Source organism: Nycticebus coucang, chromosome 23 (assembly GCF_027406575.1).
Source record: "Nycticebus coucang isolate mNycCou1 chromosome 23, mNycCou1.pri, whole genome shotgun sequence".
Lineage (NCBI taxonomy): Eukaryota > Metazoa > Chordata > Mammalia > Primates > Lorisidae > Nycticebus > Nycticebus coucang.
Genome location: NC_069802.1, coordinates 37,333,659 through 37,349,887, shown reverse-complemented (window position 1 = coordinate 37,349,887; position 16,229 = coordinate 37,333,659). Strand labels below are relative to the sequence as shown.

The following is a 16,229-nucleotide window of genomic DNA, read 5'->3' as shown; positions in this document are numbered from 1 at the left end:
CTGGAGGGGAGGCTGGGTCTTGGGCATAGGCTGCCCAGGGAGGGTCCCTGCTGAGGTGGAATCTGGAGTTCGGATGCGTTCCTCCCCTCCCCCCAACGGTGTGGGTCAGCAGACACACTCCACCCAGAATTGCCGCCTGTGTCCTGAGCCCTGGGTGCAGACGCCTCTAGAATGGTGGCTTCAGACTTCGTTGATGATGAATAGTTCTGGTGCTTTCTCATAGTCTGAAATTTGGCACTTAACAGCACCTGAGGAGAGGTAATGCAGAAGTCAAGGTGAAGGGTTTAATTGGACAGTTTGGTAACTCCTACAACGTTTTCTTGATGGTATTACTGTTTCATTTGAAGTATTATAAGTAGTTCAGTTTTATTCAACAAGTTTCCTATTTTGTTTCTCTATAAACATACATGTGCATTTTAAATTTAGAACTATATGTTTTTTAGGAATCCCGGCTGTGTGGATTAGATTTTGAAAATAGAATTTTTTTTTTTTTTCTATTCCAGGCTCCTTTTAGTTTTGGCATGAATCATAGGACACCACCCTACCCTGCTGGGGATTACTGCCTTCTATGCAGAAGTGAACGGAAAGATTCTTCATTCTTAGAGAGTGGAATTAAGACCGCAAGCAAACTGGCCCTTTCCATGGCTCCCAAGGGCAACAGCGTACTGCACCTGCCACTCTGGGTGTGCCCAGACTGCCGTAGGACCGTGGAGAAGGAGGACAGGCACAGCAGCCTTGACCAGCCGGTGGTGAGTGGCAGCCAGCACAGGCAGTGCTGGCTCTCTGGCTTCTCCTTCTGTGGGTAGCAGGCCTCCTAGCAGTGGGAGAAACTGATCTGCATTTGCCTTCAGGGAGCACGTGCTCTGGTACCATCTTCTGGCCTATGTCCCATCCTCTTGGATGGTTTTCTTAGTCTTCCCAGCCACACCTGCAATAGGTGGTAGGGTATCTGCCCCCTCCCCCTGCCTGAAAATACTTGATCACCAACTCGTGAGGACCCAAAGAGTGTTTTCAGCTTTTTTAGACTGGGTTTAGGATTTCTTTAGTGATGCAGTTTCCTAAAAAGCTAACAGGCTTTTTGAGTGTTTAGTTCTAGACAATTCCTTGTGCAAATAACTCACCTAATATTCTTTCTCTGATAAAATTCTGAAGGCTGGCTATCCCCCCTTTCCTTGATTCCATGCCTCTTCTGAACAGACTCAACCTTAAGGTCATCAGGCTTGGCTGGGAGGACCACACCTTTAATCTGATCTTTGATCTTACCAATGCTAACTGGGCTTTATTCCAAAAAGACTTGTTAGTATAGGAGTAAGTAAAGAAAGAAAAATAATAATGATAATAAAAAAATTAGGCCAGGCATGGTGACTCATGCCTGTAATCCTAGCTCTCTGGGAGGTTAGGAACTTTGAGACCAGCCTGAGCAAGAACAAGACCCTGTCTTTACTAAAAATAGAAAAATTAGCTGGGCACCCTAGTGACCGCCTGTACTCCCAGCTACTGAGGCTGGGTTAGGGGGGATTGCTTGAGCCCAGGAGTTTGAAGTTGCAGTGAACTGTGACGGTACTACTGCACTGTAAGCCAGGATGACGGAGTGAGACTCTGTTTCAAAAAAACAAAAACATTTAAAAAGGCTTTCAAATCTACTATTTGGGTTCTAGAAGGAATTGGCTTTTGCAGCTATTTTAGGCCCGTGGGGCTCTTCTCTTCACCTTGCTGCACACAGCCAGTAGCATGAACATTCACTGCTGCTCTGTTTTCTGAATATGGGACTGCTTCTGGGCTAGCCCTGCAGCCTTTTGCTGTGGTGCGGTGTAGGTGTCCGCCTGCTTGCTGTCCTCTACCAGCCACTAAGCCAGTGACTCCTGAAGACAGTGCCCCCAATCAGTGCCAGTTTCTGGAGTAGTGCTTTAATAGCTGACCTTTGGGTCTCATTGTTTATCCAAATTGAAATAGATTTTTCTCACTCTTCCCCCTCCCACCCCTCCCCGCATGCCCTCTTCCTTGCTTTATTTCTCTTCCCTAGCACTTATTTCCAACATACTGTGTATTTTATTTTATTGGGTTTTGTTTTGTTTTTGTTTTTTTTTTTTTGGAGACAGGATCTTGCTGTGTTGCTCGGGCTAGAGTGCAGTGCCCTCATCATAGCTGACTGCAGTCTCTAGCTCCTGGGCTCAGGCAATCCTCCTACCTCTGCACGCAACCATACCCTGCTAATTTTTCTGGTTTTGTGGAGATGGGGTCTTGCTCTTCCTCAGACTGGTCTTGAACTCCTGGGTTCAGGTAATTTTCCCGCCTCAGCCTTCTGAGTAGCTGGGACTACAAGCATGTGCTATCATACCCAGCTAACTTTTCTGTGTTCTATAGAGAACAGGGTGTTGCTCTTTTTCAGGCTGGTCTTGAACTCTTGGCCTCAGGCAGTCCTCCTTCCTCAGGCCTCCCAAAGTACTGGGATTGTGGTCGTGGCCACCATGCCCAGACACTTTTGGTTTCTCAAGGTTGAAATTTACATTATTGATTTGCGATCTTTCTTCTTTTCAGATATGAGTGTTTAATTCTATAAAGTTCTGCCTAATCACTCCTTTAACTGTGCCCCACAAATTTTTTTTTTAATTTCAGATTAATGTACAAAGAAGAGAGTACAGTTAGGCTACAGCGTTCACATTTGTTAGGTAGAGTGCCGTATACCCTTGCATTGTGCCCACTAAGTGGGAGCATACCTATCCCGCTCCTCCTACCCTCTTTCCCCTTCCCCCAACTTGACTTGAGTTTTTCTCTAATGTGGGCCTGTATTAGATTGTTTACTGGCTTCATATTAGTGTTAAGTACATTGGATTCTGGCTTTTCCATTCTTGTGATACTTTACTAATTTAAACTCCATCCAGGTTAATACAAAAGATACAAAGTCTCTGTCTTTTTCCTGGCTGAATAGTATTCCATGGTATACTGTACCACAATTTGTTAATCCATTCCTGGGTTGGTGAGCATTAGGTTGTTCCATATCTTAGCAATTGTAAATTGAGCTGCTGCAATAAACAATCCAGTGTAAATGTCCTTATAATAAAATGGTATTTTTTTTCTTCTAGGTAGATGCCTAGTAATGGTATTGTGGGATCAAATGGAAAGTCTAATTTCGTTGAGAATTCTCCTACTTCTTTCCAAAGAGGCTATATTAGTTTGTGGTCCCACCAACAGTGTTAAGGGTGCTCCTCTCTCCATATCTACGCCAGCATCTGCAGCTTTGTATCCCACAAATTTTGATAGATTGTATTTTTTATTCTGTTCAAAATATTTTATAGTTGCCTCCATGATGATTTAGCCTTTGACCCATTGATTGTTTAAAAGTGGGGGGGGGGTTGGGTTTTTTGTTATTGTTGTTTTGTTTTTATGTTTTTTTGGTAGTTTTTGGCTGGGGCTGGGTTTGAACCCACCACCTCTGGTATATGGGACCAGTGCCCTACTCCTCTGAGCCACAGGCGCTGCCCTAGAAGTGTTTTTAAATTTTCAAATTTGGGGGTTATTTTTCAGGTAACTCTTTTGTTATTAATTAGTATCTTGATCTTGTTATAATCAGAGAACATTCTTTTTTTTTGGGACAGTCTCAGTATGTCGCCCTTGCTAGAGAGTGCCGTGGCATCACAGCTCATAGTAAACTCCAACTCTTGGGGTTAAGCGATTCTCTTGCTTCAGCCTCCCAAGTAGCTGGGACAACAGGTGCCTGCCACAACATCCAGCCATTTTGTTGTTTTTGTTGTCGTTGTTCTTTAGCAGACCCGGGCCGAGTTAGAACCTGCCAGCCCTATGTGGCCGGTGCCCTAACCCCTGAGCTGTGGGTGCTGAGCCAGAGAACATTCTTTATATGATGTAATTTTAAGAATTTTATTAAAAAACATTTATTTTACAGCTAATTTTCATTAGTATTCCACATGTATTTGAAAATAATTTGCATTTTGCTTTTTTTTTGGGAGTAGTATACTGTGGATGTCAGATCAGTTTGAGTGATGGCAACATTGACATCTATACGCGGTTCATGTTTTCGTCTGGTTCACCTACGAGGAGTATTCACATTTCTAGATGAAACTGTGGATTATTTATTTCCTTGGTTTCTGTTTGTGTGTTTTGAGCTCTGGTAGAGTGCCTTCCCACTTTGCATTGCTTTTCACACTTAACTTTTTTTTTTAGAGACAGAGTCTCATTTTACCGCCCTCAGTAGAGTGCCATGACGTCACACGGCTCACAGCAACCTCCAGCTCTTGGGCTTACGTGATTCTCTTGCCTCAGCCTTCCGAGCAGCTGGGACTACAGGCACCTGCCACAATGCCCAGCTATTTTTTTGTTGCAGTTTGGCTGGGGTCGGGTTTGAACCTGCCACCCTCGGTATATGGGGCCGGCACCCTACTCACTGAGCCACAGGCACCGCCCACTTTTCACACTTCTTGTTGAAGGCAAGCCTTCACGTCATTGTCAACATCATCTCCCCCTTCATTGTATTCATATTACTTGTTCTGAACCAAACTTTGTCTGAAACTGAGAAAGCTACTCAAATGTGTTCTTTTTTTGTTTGTTTTTTGTTGTTTTTTTCTGTAGAGACAGAGTTTTACTTTATTGCCCTCGGTAGAGTGCCATGGCATCACACAGCTCACAGCAACCTCCAACTCCTGGGCTTAGGTGATTCTCCTGCCTCAGCCTCCCGAGTAGCTGGGACTATAGGCGCCCGCCACAACGCCCGGCTATGTTTTTTATTTTTTAATCTGAGACAAGAGTTTTACTCTGTTACCCTGTGTAGAAGAGTGAAATGGCATCATAGATCACAGCAACCTCCAACTCTTGGGCACAAGCAATCCTCCTGCCTCAGCCTCCCAAGTTGCTGGGACTACAGGTGCCCACCACAATGCCTGGCTGTTTTATTAGAGACGGTTCTTCTGTTGCTCAGGCTCATCTTGAACTTCTGAGCTCAGGTGATCCATCTGCCTCGGCCTCCCAGAGTGCTGGGATTACAGGTGTGAGCCATTATGCCCAGCCTGCTCAGTCTTTTTTGATTAGTGTTTGCATGGAATCTCTTCCGAATTTTTATTCTTCTTCTTATCTTTTTGTTTGTTTTTGTTTTTGTTTAGGGGAGGCCCAGGCTGGGTTTGAACCCACCAGCCCCAGGGCATGTGGCCAGTGCTCTAACGAAGCACTGAGCTATGGGCGCCGAGCCACTATTTTTGTCTTTCTTGTGGCATAGTAGTTCTTGCTTTTTGAAATCTAGTCTGACCATCTCTGCTGATACTTATAATTTTTTTTTTTTTATGTAGAGACCGAGTCTCACTTTATGGCCCTCAGTAGAGTGCCATGGCATCACATAGCTCACAGCAACCTCCAACTCCTGGGCTTAGGTGATTCTCTTGCCTCAGCCTCCCGAGTAGCTGGGACTACAGGCGCCCGCCCCAACACCCGACTAGATACTTATAATTTTACACTGTTTCCATTTAATGCTGTTATTGATGTATTTGGTTTTATCTCTACCATCTTTCTCCCCACCCCCATTTTGCCCATTTGTTATTACTTTTTACTTCTTTTCCTTTAGATTAATATTTTTTAGGATTCTATTCTGCTTCCTATTGGCCTTATTGCCTGCATATCTCACTGTTTGAGGTTTTCTAGAGTTTACAGTATGTGTATCTTCAGTTTTTCAACCTGTGCTTTCAAAGAACAGTATGCCGCTGTGTGTACAGTAGTGGTGTACTGTGAGCACCACCATTTTTGTTGCTTATAAAAGTGTATAATTTTCCATATGGATCATAAACCTCAGCATGTATTTTTATTATTTTTGCTTTAAATAGTTATTTTTCTTTAAAAAGACTCCCATCAGTGAACAGAAAGGCTGGGCCCATGTTTTTATTATGCTGCTACTCTTTGCTTCTTTGTGTAGGCCACGTTTTCATCTGCTGTCATTTTCCTTCTGCCCTTTTCTCACATGTAGGGAAGCTTTTATTTTGCCTTTGTTTTTAAAAGCTGTTTCTGTTTGTAATTCTCAGTTGCTGTTTAGGTCTTTCCCGGCCTCCCTAGTTCACATCTGATGGATGCTTTGTCGCTGGTTTTCAGGATCTGACAGTGATGTGCCTGGGTGTGGTTTGCTCTGTGTTTATTATGCTTGGTATTAATGGAGCTTCAAAGATTTATGAGTTTTATAGTTTAATCAAATTTGGAAATACTTTGCTATTGTTTCACATAGCCCCTCTTTTTCTGGAATGCCATGACCCATGTATTAGACATTTTGATTTTGTCTTATAAGTACTTAGTTCATTTTTTCTGTCTTATTTCTCTTCATGCATTTTGGATTATTTTTGTTGCTTATCTTCAGGCTTATCGATATTCTGCTCTTAAGACTACTAGTGTATTTTTTTCCCTTTATGATATTTTACTTTTCACTTCTGGACCTTTCATTTGCTTATTGTTTTAATACAGTGGTTCTCAACTTTCCTAGTACTGCAATGTATTTTCATTGTTACAAAGGGAGACCCACAGGTTGGGACCCACAGGTTGAGAACTACTGTTTTAACATCTTCAGTTCCCCTCCTCATTGTGTTTGTTTTCCTGTACTTTCTTGAACATACGGATTTTGTTTATGATTGCCAAGTTCAGATTCTTAACTATTAGTTGTATCATCTCTGTCATTTGGGGGTCTGTTTTCATTAATTGGCTTTTCTTGCTTATTATAGGTTCTATTTTCCTGCTTTGGTTTTATTATTGGACCCTGGATGTGGTGAATTTTGTATTATTGAGTGTTGAATTTTGTTGTTGTGTGTGTGGTTTGTTTTATTTTTGTTTTTGTTTTTGAGATAGTCTCACTTTGTCACCCTGGGTAGGGTGCTGTGGCGTCATAGATGACAGAAACCTCAAACTCTTGGGCTCAAGCAATTTTCTTGCCTCCTATCGCTTCTCGGCCTTTATGGCTAAGATCAAGTGTAATTTTCTTGCCTCCTGAGTAGCTTGGGACTACTACTACAGATGCCCACCACAACACCTAGCTAATTTTAGAGATAGGGTCTTGTTCTTTTTTTTTTTTTTTTTGTGGGGGGGGGCGGGGCTGGGTTTGAACCCGCCACCTCCAGCATATGGGACCAGCACCCTACTCCTTGAGCCACAGGCGCCGCCCGTGGGTCTTGTTCTTGCTCAGGCTGGTCTCGAACTCCTAAGCTCAAGCAATCCACCCACCTGGGCCTCCTGAGTAGCTGCGTTTACAGACATGCACTCTTACACCCAGCTAGTTTTTCTGTTTTTAGTAGAGGATCTTGCTCTTGCTCAGCCTGGTCTCGAACTCCTAAGCTCAAGGGATTCACCTTCCTTAGCTTCCTAGAGTGCTAGGATTATAGGTTTGAGCCACTGGGCTCAGCCTCTTTCATCTCTCATCAACAAGAAGTGTTACTTTCACGTTCTTGGTAGAGGTTTTGGGTATACTGTGTCAGTCATTGTCATAGGTACTGGTGTACCATAGTGAGTGGGCAGAAAGTTTCTTGTTCTTGTAGAGCTAGCATTCCCATGTTGAAGAAAGATAAGAAACAAGACCAGTAGAACACTAGGATTTCTGGTAACAGTTACATTGGAAATGACTAATTGGAGTGTTGAGGCTGATATGCCAACCAGACTCAGTCAGGAGATGGGGACCAACCAGTTATTAGAACAGGTGCATTTTAACATAAAGCATACTTAACAAGTAACGAATCAGGTACCCGGATCTGTGAAGCAAACTCTAAAGCATATGAGTATGACAGATCTAGGGAGCAGTCATGAGCCATGAGGCTCAGGGAAAAGACTCAAGGAAAGCACAGGCTTGGAGAGCGTGTGGTCGGGATCCGTGGGGTAGCAGAGAGGTTCTCAGAGGCACTGCAGGCCAGGGCTAAGCGTTGGAAAACATGGGTCCCAGGCTTTCTCACAGCAATGATGGGTACTGACTCGGAGACAGGGGCAAGACAAGAAAGCACAAGTGCCTAGAGAGACACCCCTTCGTCTTCAGTGTCCCTACAGTGCCCTTTTTGGTACTGCTGGATGTGGGCAGTGAGGTCTGATCTTGCTTCACCCAGTCATCTCTGCCCAAAGTGTTCTCTTCCTTCAGTCAGAGCGGGTGGTTCAGGTTTTCAGGTGGCTGCCGGGTTTCTGCTAACTTCTCAGAGGTACCCACTGGGACGGTCACCTCGTGCTAATTAGGGTGCTGGGAGTACAATCCTTCTTTTTTTAAAGAATTAAAAAAAATTCATTAAGTGTCCTCATGTGATAATGATCTGTGAGAAGGTAGAAGGTCATTGGCTCCAAACAGAATTCTTGAATTTCAGAGAGAGATTGTTTCCTACATAATAGAAGTTAGGATATTTTCATTTCAATGTCTAGGTTTTAAAGTTTTTGTAAACAGCATTTTCCTGGACAGTTAATAGAAAAATTGATGCCGTGAACATTTGAACATAACTGATCTATTATGTTCTCTTTTTAAAGCAGGGCCAAGATTTTCTTCTTCACTCCCCTCTGGGTAATTCCCAGCCAGAGGCCAGCAGTGGGGGGAGGCTAGCTCTGGGCACACAGACATTGCCTTCGGACACCACATGCTCGTGCGAGGCCTGCAGTGAGCGCAGGTATGTGGTGTGTGTGCCACGCTGCTCATGCCTGTCTGTGATGACACATAGGTGTGTGTTGGAGCTGGACCAGTGAATTGGGCTGTCGTGACAAATAGCAACTAGAATTTGAGCCCCTCCTGAACGTAAGGTAGTAGCATGGCTGATGTGAGAAAGAACCAGGGGAATAAGACAGTCTCCTTTTGAAGCTAGTCCTCAGAAAGGTGGAGGAGACCTACATAAATGACTGGAACCTAAGGTCAGTGGCAGTAAACGGGATGGGACAGCTTGCGATGGAGCAGCTGCCAGGTGACTGAGGGGACAAGAGCACAGGACCACGTCTGAACTGGCTCCACACCTGCACAGGGAACGAATCTTGTGTAGCCAGATGGGGCCCAGCAGGGGCAAGAGACTCAGTGTGCAGCGAGAGCTGCCTGATGGGCACCTGCACAGGGAAGGTCAGATAGGTATAGGAGCATCACCGTCCCCACCGGGGACAACAATGGAAGACACTCCTGTCGTCCAAGGACATGAAGGTCTCAGGGACTGAACAACAGAAAGACCCCAGCACAGCCCCCTACAGAGACAGTGACTGGGGCCAGCTCTTGGGAGCTGGGCAAGGAGGAAGAGGCTGGGAGGTGCTGGCCATTCCCACTTTTCCCTGCTGTGAGACAGCTTCCTCTGTGGGCACTGTCGGCGTGAGCAAGTGAAGCAGGTTGTGTTGACCTGTCTAACTTACTTTCTCGGCTCCTGTGTTGTCTCCCAGAGAGATTTCGGCAGAGACGGAGCGGGAGCCCCAGCAGCTGCAGAACTACTGGTCAGAAGTGCGCTACATGGTCCGCTGCATATACCGTCAGGCAGGCACCCCACTGGCAGATGACCAGGACCAGTCTCTGGTCCCTGACAAAGAGGGAGTGAAGGAACTCGTGGATAGGTACACGTCACCCCTTGCTGTTGTGTCCCCGTCTGAGCCCCCACGCTCTCTGGCTGCCCTTGCAGCCCTCCACTCAGGTTGGCTGTCCTCGTGGGACTTGGGTAGAGCTTCACTGGGAGCGTCCAGGCCTAGGTGAGGGTCACACCTGCTGCAGGCAGACTGCAAGTGTGAGCCTTCTGGGTAAAAAAGATTCAAAGATTGAGATTTTAATGAAACACTTATTGCCTATGTGATGAAAAAATGAAATATTTCTTCACATTAATACTGATGGAATACCTACTTATTGTGCCAGGGATGCTGCTAAGTACTTTCACAAGCACTCTTGCCTTTCTCAGCCCAAGGGGAAAGGCAGAGTTACCCCATTTACATGATGAGAAAACTGAAGCTTCATGGGGTTAGGCAGTGTGTACATGCACTGTCTGCGGCTGCTTCTCTCATGTGAGTGGCTCCTGGCACACAGCTGTTCTCTTTAGCATGTATCTTGTGCCCAGTGACAGCACAGAACTTGAGGTGGCAGTAATTTTAATTCTTCCTTATGGTTTGAATATAACGTGTTTTTATGTTTTTTGAAATATTCCAAATAGAAGCAGCACGTTTGAGCTGGACATTTATTTCATGGATTGAATATCACTTGAGTTTCATCTCTTTCACATTTTGACTGCAGCGCCTCTGGGAGTTTTATACACTGATGTTTGCTATGCAATAGATTTTATCCTGGATAAATTCAGCCAGCTCAGGATTTGTCCTGTGAACCACTGGTATTTGATGAGGTGGTTCTGGATAGTATGTGCCTATTTTAGAAATTAGGTTTCGTAGTGACTATTAGGAGCCGTGGCTTCACTGCTGCCTCTTCCACATCTTAGAACAGCATCTGGCACACAGTTAAATGTGCCTTGTTGGCTGAATGTACATAAGAGTTAGTGAGTGAGTGAATGGACTTCCACAGTATCTTCAACATATTCCTGCCTCCTTTTCATATAACTTTTTAAAAATCTGTTTGTGAAAGTACCACATGGTTATTTCCTTACATTTATAAAATACAGAAATGGACAAAGAAATAAAATACATCTAACTCCACCATGCTAAGCGAACTAAGGAGGAGGTGTCTGGTCTACTTGTAAGTTTGATTGTCCTTGTGTCAAAATTATAGTCTTCTGTTGGGAAAATACATTTTTACCTTTAATGGGTAAAATACATTTGGTTTCAGAGGATAGTTTATTGTATCAGTAATTAAAACTATAATTGTCATGCTAAAAAATTAACATATCTGTCTGAAATGTATTAATGGAACCTCATTAATTTACACTATTTAACCATATGACAAGGCTTCACATATTCTTTGCAAGATTTTACTTAGCTTTTGTCTTTTTTTTTTTTTTTAACCTGTCCTACTCAGAGAAGGCTCTTGTTTTTTATAACCTGGGTGATCTGGTAATTTAAAAATAGAGCAGGTAACAACTTAACTTTTTTCTCTTTTAGCCTAACGTGGCATCCAGAAGGTGAAAAGATCTATCATGTAAAATCCAAAAGATGTAGCTTAATATATTTTATAACTTAGTTCTAATCAAATGTTGAACTCAAACTGGTTCCTCCTGGTAGTGGGTCATGGACGAATGTTACAGCCTCCATGGTCTAGAGCAGGTGTCCTCAAACTTTTCAAACAGGGGGCCAATTGACTGTCCCTCAGAGCGTTGGAGGGCCGGACTATAGTTTAAAAAAAAAAAAACTATGAACAAATTCCTATGCACAGTGCACATATCTTATTTTGAAGTAAAAAAACAAAACAGGAACAAATACAATCACACCGCCTCATGTGGCCCGCAGGCCACAGTTTGAGGACCCCTGGTCTAGAGGCTCCTCACAGGTGCACAGTTAAAAGAACTGTGAAATTTAGCAATAGTCATGCTAAATACCATAGAACATGTTTTTAAAAGTGGACTATCATACAAATGTTTGTATCAAATAAAGTAGATTATCAAGTTTGGAAAGAAATTTGAGAAAATGTTCATTTCTACTGTGGCCTTGTGGTGAGGCCGTGTTTTAATTTTTTCCCTACTCATCAGCTTACAAATTTTATTTTATATACTTTCATTGCTTTGGGGGAGGTGCTAATTTAAAAAAATTATAAAAATAATAGAAATCCACATGGATTGTATACTAAGTTCCTAGAAAGGAGAGGGCCTGCAGCCAGGTGTTGCCTGCTGGGCTCCGTGCTCTCACCTGTGAACGTGTGAGCCTTCACACTTAGCTCCGTATTGCCTACATGCAGTGTGCATCTGGCTACCGCTGAGGTGTGATGGCAGCTCTGCTACCTGTCCACTGTGTGAGTTCCAACAGCTCCGCTAGCCTGTATGGGCCAAGGCTGCCCAGAGAAGGCACTCAGTGAGTGTCTGTTTTCCTTTCAGTTTGCTGGCAGTGCTCTCTGTGCCCCAGGTACCCGTCCATTAGGTGGGCTGGTATTGCCTCACACAGGTCCTTGTCAAGAAGGTGATGGTAGTTGTCATTGATAAATGGTCCCTCTCAGTCCTGGGGCCCATGTGTGTGGGCCATGGGTGAGTGGTGACCATTTCTTTGTGCAGGCTCTGTGAGAGGGACCCCTACCAGCTGTACCAGCGCCTAGAACAGCAAGCCCGAGAGTACGTGCTGGAGATGAAGGTGCGGCTGCTCCGGCAGCTGTCAGCTGCCGCCAAGGTGAAGGCACCGTCCGGCCTGCAGGGCCCACCGCAGGCACACCAGTTCATCTCCCTGCTGCTGGAGGAGTATGGCGCTCTGTGTCAGGCAGCGCGCTCCATCAGCTCCTTCCTTGGCACTCTGGTAAGAAAGGTAGCATTCTCTTTCTGTCACGGAAAAGAGCAAACATGCGGCTGGACTAGCTGCGAGGCGTGTGCACCGCCTTCACTGTCCCTCTGTGAGGCTGGGTGCAAGGCATGAGAGAGAGCCCACTTCTCTTCTCTCTGGACTGTGCTGCTGGGTGAAAGAAAAAGCATTGAGTGGATGCTCACCTCATAGAGACCCTGTGTGGGGGCCTGAGCCCGAGGGGACTCAGCACAGATGGGTGGGCTGAGGACAGTGCACACTAACGAGGAGGCTCTGGTGAGCACAGAGGGAAGAGCATGGAGGCGAAAGGGAAGCTGGCTCCAAGTCCTGTTCTTTCATGTATCCACGCAAGTCCCACCTTGTCCCTGTCGTCACCTGAAAGGGCCTTGCAGTCCTACTTTAGGAGACACGCAGGTGCTTCTGGCAGTCACCATGGTGGTGGGAAGAGGCATGGAGGAGAAATCTGGTCCCTGCTGAGCACACCTACTGGGCAGAAAACTATGCTGTTCCAAGGACAAGCTGCTCAGATTTTCTGGACTGTCACAGATCTACCCCTTTACTAATCATCACTTAAATTTTATTACTAAATAATATTTCATTGGGCTAGTTTTAGGTGTTTTCTTAGTGGTTAAATTACATTTTGAAACAATTGTAGTAACCAGTGGTTTCTAAAATTTTAAGCATAATTTATCTGATTGTAAAGTTGATGGACCCTCTTAGAAAAACTTCACACATACAATTTTGTAAGTCATTTTAGGGGTTCATAGACTTCCCCAAGCTTCCCTGTACCAAGCTGCAGGGAGGCATAGGTTGGTTATGAGAAGAGGCAGCTAGGCAAGCAAGGTGAGGTGAGGGGCAGCGGTTACCCTGCGTGAAGGCCTAAACCCATGGAGCAGCCCAGGCCCCGTCTGGTATTCCTTCCTCGGCACCTTGTGCAGCACTGTCTCTCCCACCTCGACTTAGAGTCTGCCTGCTCTCCACATGTCCAGCTCCAGAGCCATGCCCCTGTTAAGCACCTTGAACCTTCTTCCCCCATCTCCTAGGAGAGAGAGCAGTGGCCCAGGATAATAAAGACACTGCCTGTCTGCCTGAACCCCATGTACACAGTCTGGTAGTGAAGAGAGGTGTTGCTGAAGTCTAGGTCCTCTGCAGATGGTGAGGGTTGAACACCGTTAACAGAAATTAATTTGAGCCATGTTTATTGGAGCAAATTTTTAGGAATTTACATAGAAATATTTTCTTGTGGTTTAAAAAAAAATTCTGAAACATAAAACATGGCTGTTTGATTTTACTTTCTTTACTTTTCATTTCCAGTTATATGGCAGACTGGATATCCTAAACCTAGTCTTTCCTCCAAAGGAAACAAATTTACTAGCTAACATAAAATAAGATAAAATCTTTTGAAACATCAGACTGCAATGACATGAAAAGGAATAATTTCTACTGTGTGAAAACCAGTTAAAAGCTGGAATCCTGAGAAATACATGTACTGAAGGCTAACATTCACTTTAAAGATTTCTTCTGATTCTGGGAGACAGGAGATACAGCAGGGGTCCTCACACTTTTTAAACAGGGGCCAGTTCACTGTCCCTCAGACTGTTGGAGGGCCGGACTATAGTTTAAAAAAAAACAAAACCTATGAACAAATTCCTATGCATACTGCACATATCTTATTTTGAAGTAAAAAAACAAAACGGGAACAAATATAATTGCACCGCCTCATGTGGCCTGCAGGCCGCAGCTTGAGGACCCCTGAGATGCAGCCTCAGTTTTAGCTGAGGACAGGGCTGGCACATGGAGCTGGGACCTCAGATGGTTATAATCTGAGTGTGAGAATGATAGAGAGACTCCAAGCACAGGAACAGACAGCAAGGATCTGCACCTATCTTGACCATGGAGCACAGACTCCCAGAGATTTTGGAACCAGAGCCAGGTATTCCTTAGGTTGTACTCTGAACAAATGCTGTTGGTGTGGTGTGAAATGGTTCAAGCCTGGACGTTACTTTACAGCGCTCCAGAGTTGCTGGGTAAATGGGGCAACATGTAGCCTCTGGAAGGCTTGGCCTTCAGTCTGAGCTCAATGAATTTGCATAGGCAAAACCCACAAAAATGAGCTGCTCACAGTTAGGAAAAAAATTTTTATAAAGTACAAGATTCAAGGCTATATAATTAAGATCCAGCCAAAAGCAACAGACAGAATGACATACCAAAGATAATTTAGTTTTCACATAAAGGATATAAAATGTAGTTAGGTTGAAGATTTAAAAAACAGTTTGAAACTAGGAGTTAAAGATTAACACTCTAAAGAATGGTCATTCAATTTTGAAAAATCGCACAAAATTAGAAATAAAAATAATGAAAAAATCTTTTAAAAAGCTTAATGGATAAATTAAGCAGAATAAACAACAAAAGAAAATTGATGAGTTGGAAGGAAGAAGTAAAGGAAGGAATTCTACAGAATGTAGGTTAGAGAGGCAAGGAAGTGGGCACATGAGAGGCTGAGCGTGGTGATGGCTGCAGTGAGGAAGTCTGGCTTCTGGGAGAAGGAGAACAAGGAGGGAGGTGATTGGTTACTGAAAGGTATCGGTGTTCAGTCAAGGACGCCTATCAAAGTTCCCAAATAAAATATACTTTAAAGTCCTTACCTGAATACAGTGTAGTGACAGCTAGAGAGCATCAAAAAGAAAAAGAGTTCTGAGGATACAGGAATTTATTTAGGAGTGTTTGTAAGATGCTATAATAGTGTAATTCTGGATTCAAAGTACAGACCAGCAGTGAATATTCACAGACTCACAGTTACCAGCATGTTACCAGTTCATTATGCTGCTTCCCACCCTCTCTGATACAGTTTCTATATGCAAGTTCCAGATAATGACACCTTTTGTCTTAGAATATTCCAAGTTTGCATCTCCAAAAATAGGTATACATTATCCTAGTGACAGTACCACTGTCACACCCATGAAAACTGACAGTGCTTCCCTATTATTGACTACTACTAGTCCATATAGAGATTTTCCAGTTGTCTAAAAAATCTCTTTTTATGGTTGGAGTGTTTAAACCAGACCCAACAAACTTCACAGATTAAAACATCATTATACTGCCACCCAGTGATCTATGCGGCGTGAAGTATTTACAGGGGTGAGTTAAGATAATTTGAGTGTAGCAGAGAAGTAGCTCTTTTTTGCTTAAAAAGTAAGGACCCCAAAGAGCTTTTGTTTATATACTGTATTTAAATTCAAGCTGAGAAATTCTTTTTTAATTTTTTTATGGAGACACAGTCTCACTTGGTGGCCCTCGGTAGAGTGCTATGGCATCACAGCTCACTGCAACCTCCAACTCTTGGGCTTAAGCGATTCTCTTGCCTCAGCCTCCCAAGTAGCTGGGGCTATAGGCACCTGCCACAATGCCCGGCTATTTTTTGTAGAGGTGGGGGTCTTGCTCTGGCTCAGGCTGGTCTCGAGCCTCTGAGCTCAGAGTTGCCTTCCTTTCAGGTCTTTAAGAGCACACCAAAGTGTGAGAGTTCCTTAGTGAGTGGTTGCAATGTGGATTCTGAAACCATCTCACCGAACTCTGCTTCGCTAGAATTCCCTGATCTGAGACTGCGCTGTGTGGGTCTTTGCTACATCATCACACGTCAGTCTCTTGGCTGGTGTTAGTTCCCTTGAGTTATGCGGGTCTTCCTGACATTGATGCAGGGTGTATGCCATATCACAGAAGGGCATTTGTTAGTGTTACTACATTACTGATCTCATCAGAAACGTCTTTAAATGTGGAGACACTGTCAGGCTCGGGGTGGCAGATGTAAGTTTTCCCAAGTTTTGATTTTTGCTTAAAAGCTCAGATTTCACGATGTCACTTGTCTTCCTTAAAACAATAGGTTAACCTGCTGCGCA

At 44.1% G+C, this 16,229-nt stretch overlaps 1 protein-coding gene across 11 annotated transcripts in view; it reads left to right on the top strand.

The window, feature by feature from the left end:
- Positions 1-16,229, top strand: part of FAM193A (family with sequence similarity 193 member A) — a 123,766-nt gene that overhangs the window by 33,051 nt on the left and 74,486 nt on the right. For 7 of the 11 annotated variants that reach the window (XR_008377226.1, XM_053577943.1, XM_053577940.1 and 4 more), the window contains exons 2-5: positions 504-749; positions 8,470-8,606; positions 9,352-9,519; positions 12,099-12,333. Coding sequence is in view for 10 of the 11 variants with exons in the window: in XM_053577943.1 (XP_053433918.1) it covers positions 504-749; positions 8,470-8,606; positions 9,352-9,519; positions 12,099-12,333 (786 nt within the window). In the remaining variant the exon portion in view is untranslated. Of the gene's footprint in view, positions 1-503; positions 750-8,469; positions 8,607-9,351; positions 9,520-9,540; positions 10,637-12,098; positions 12,334-16,229 lie in introns of those variants that run through there. The other 4 variants (XM_053577944.1, XM_053577937.1, XM_053577945.1 and 1 more) reach the window with 2 other exon arrangements.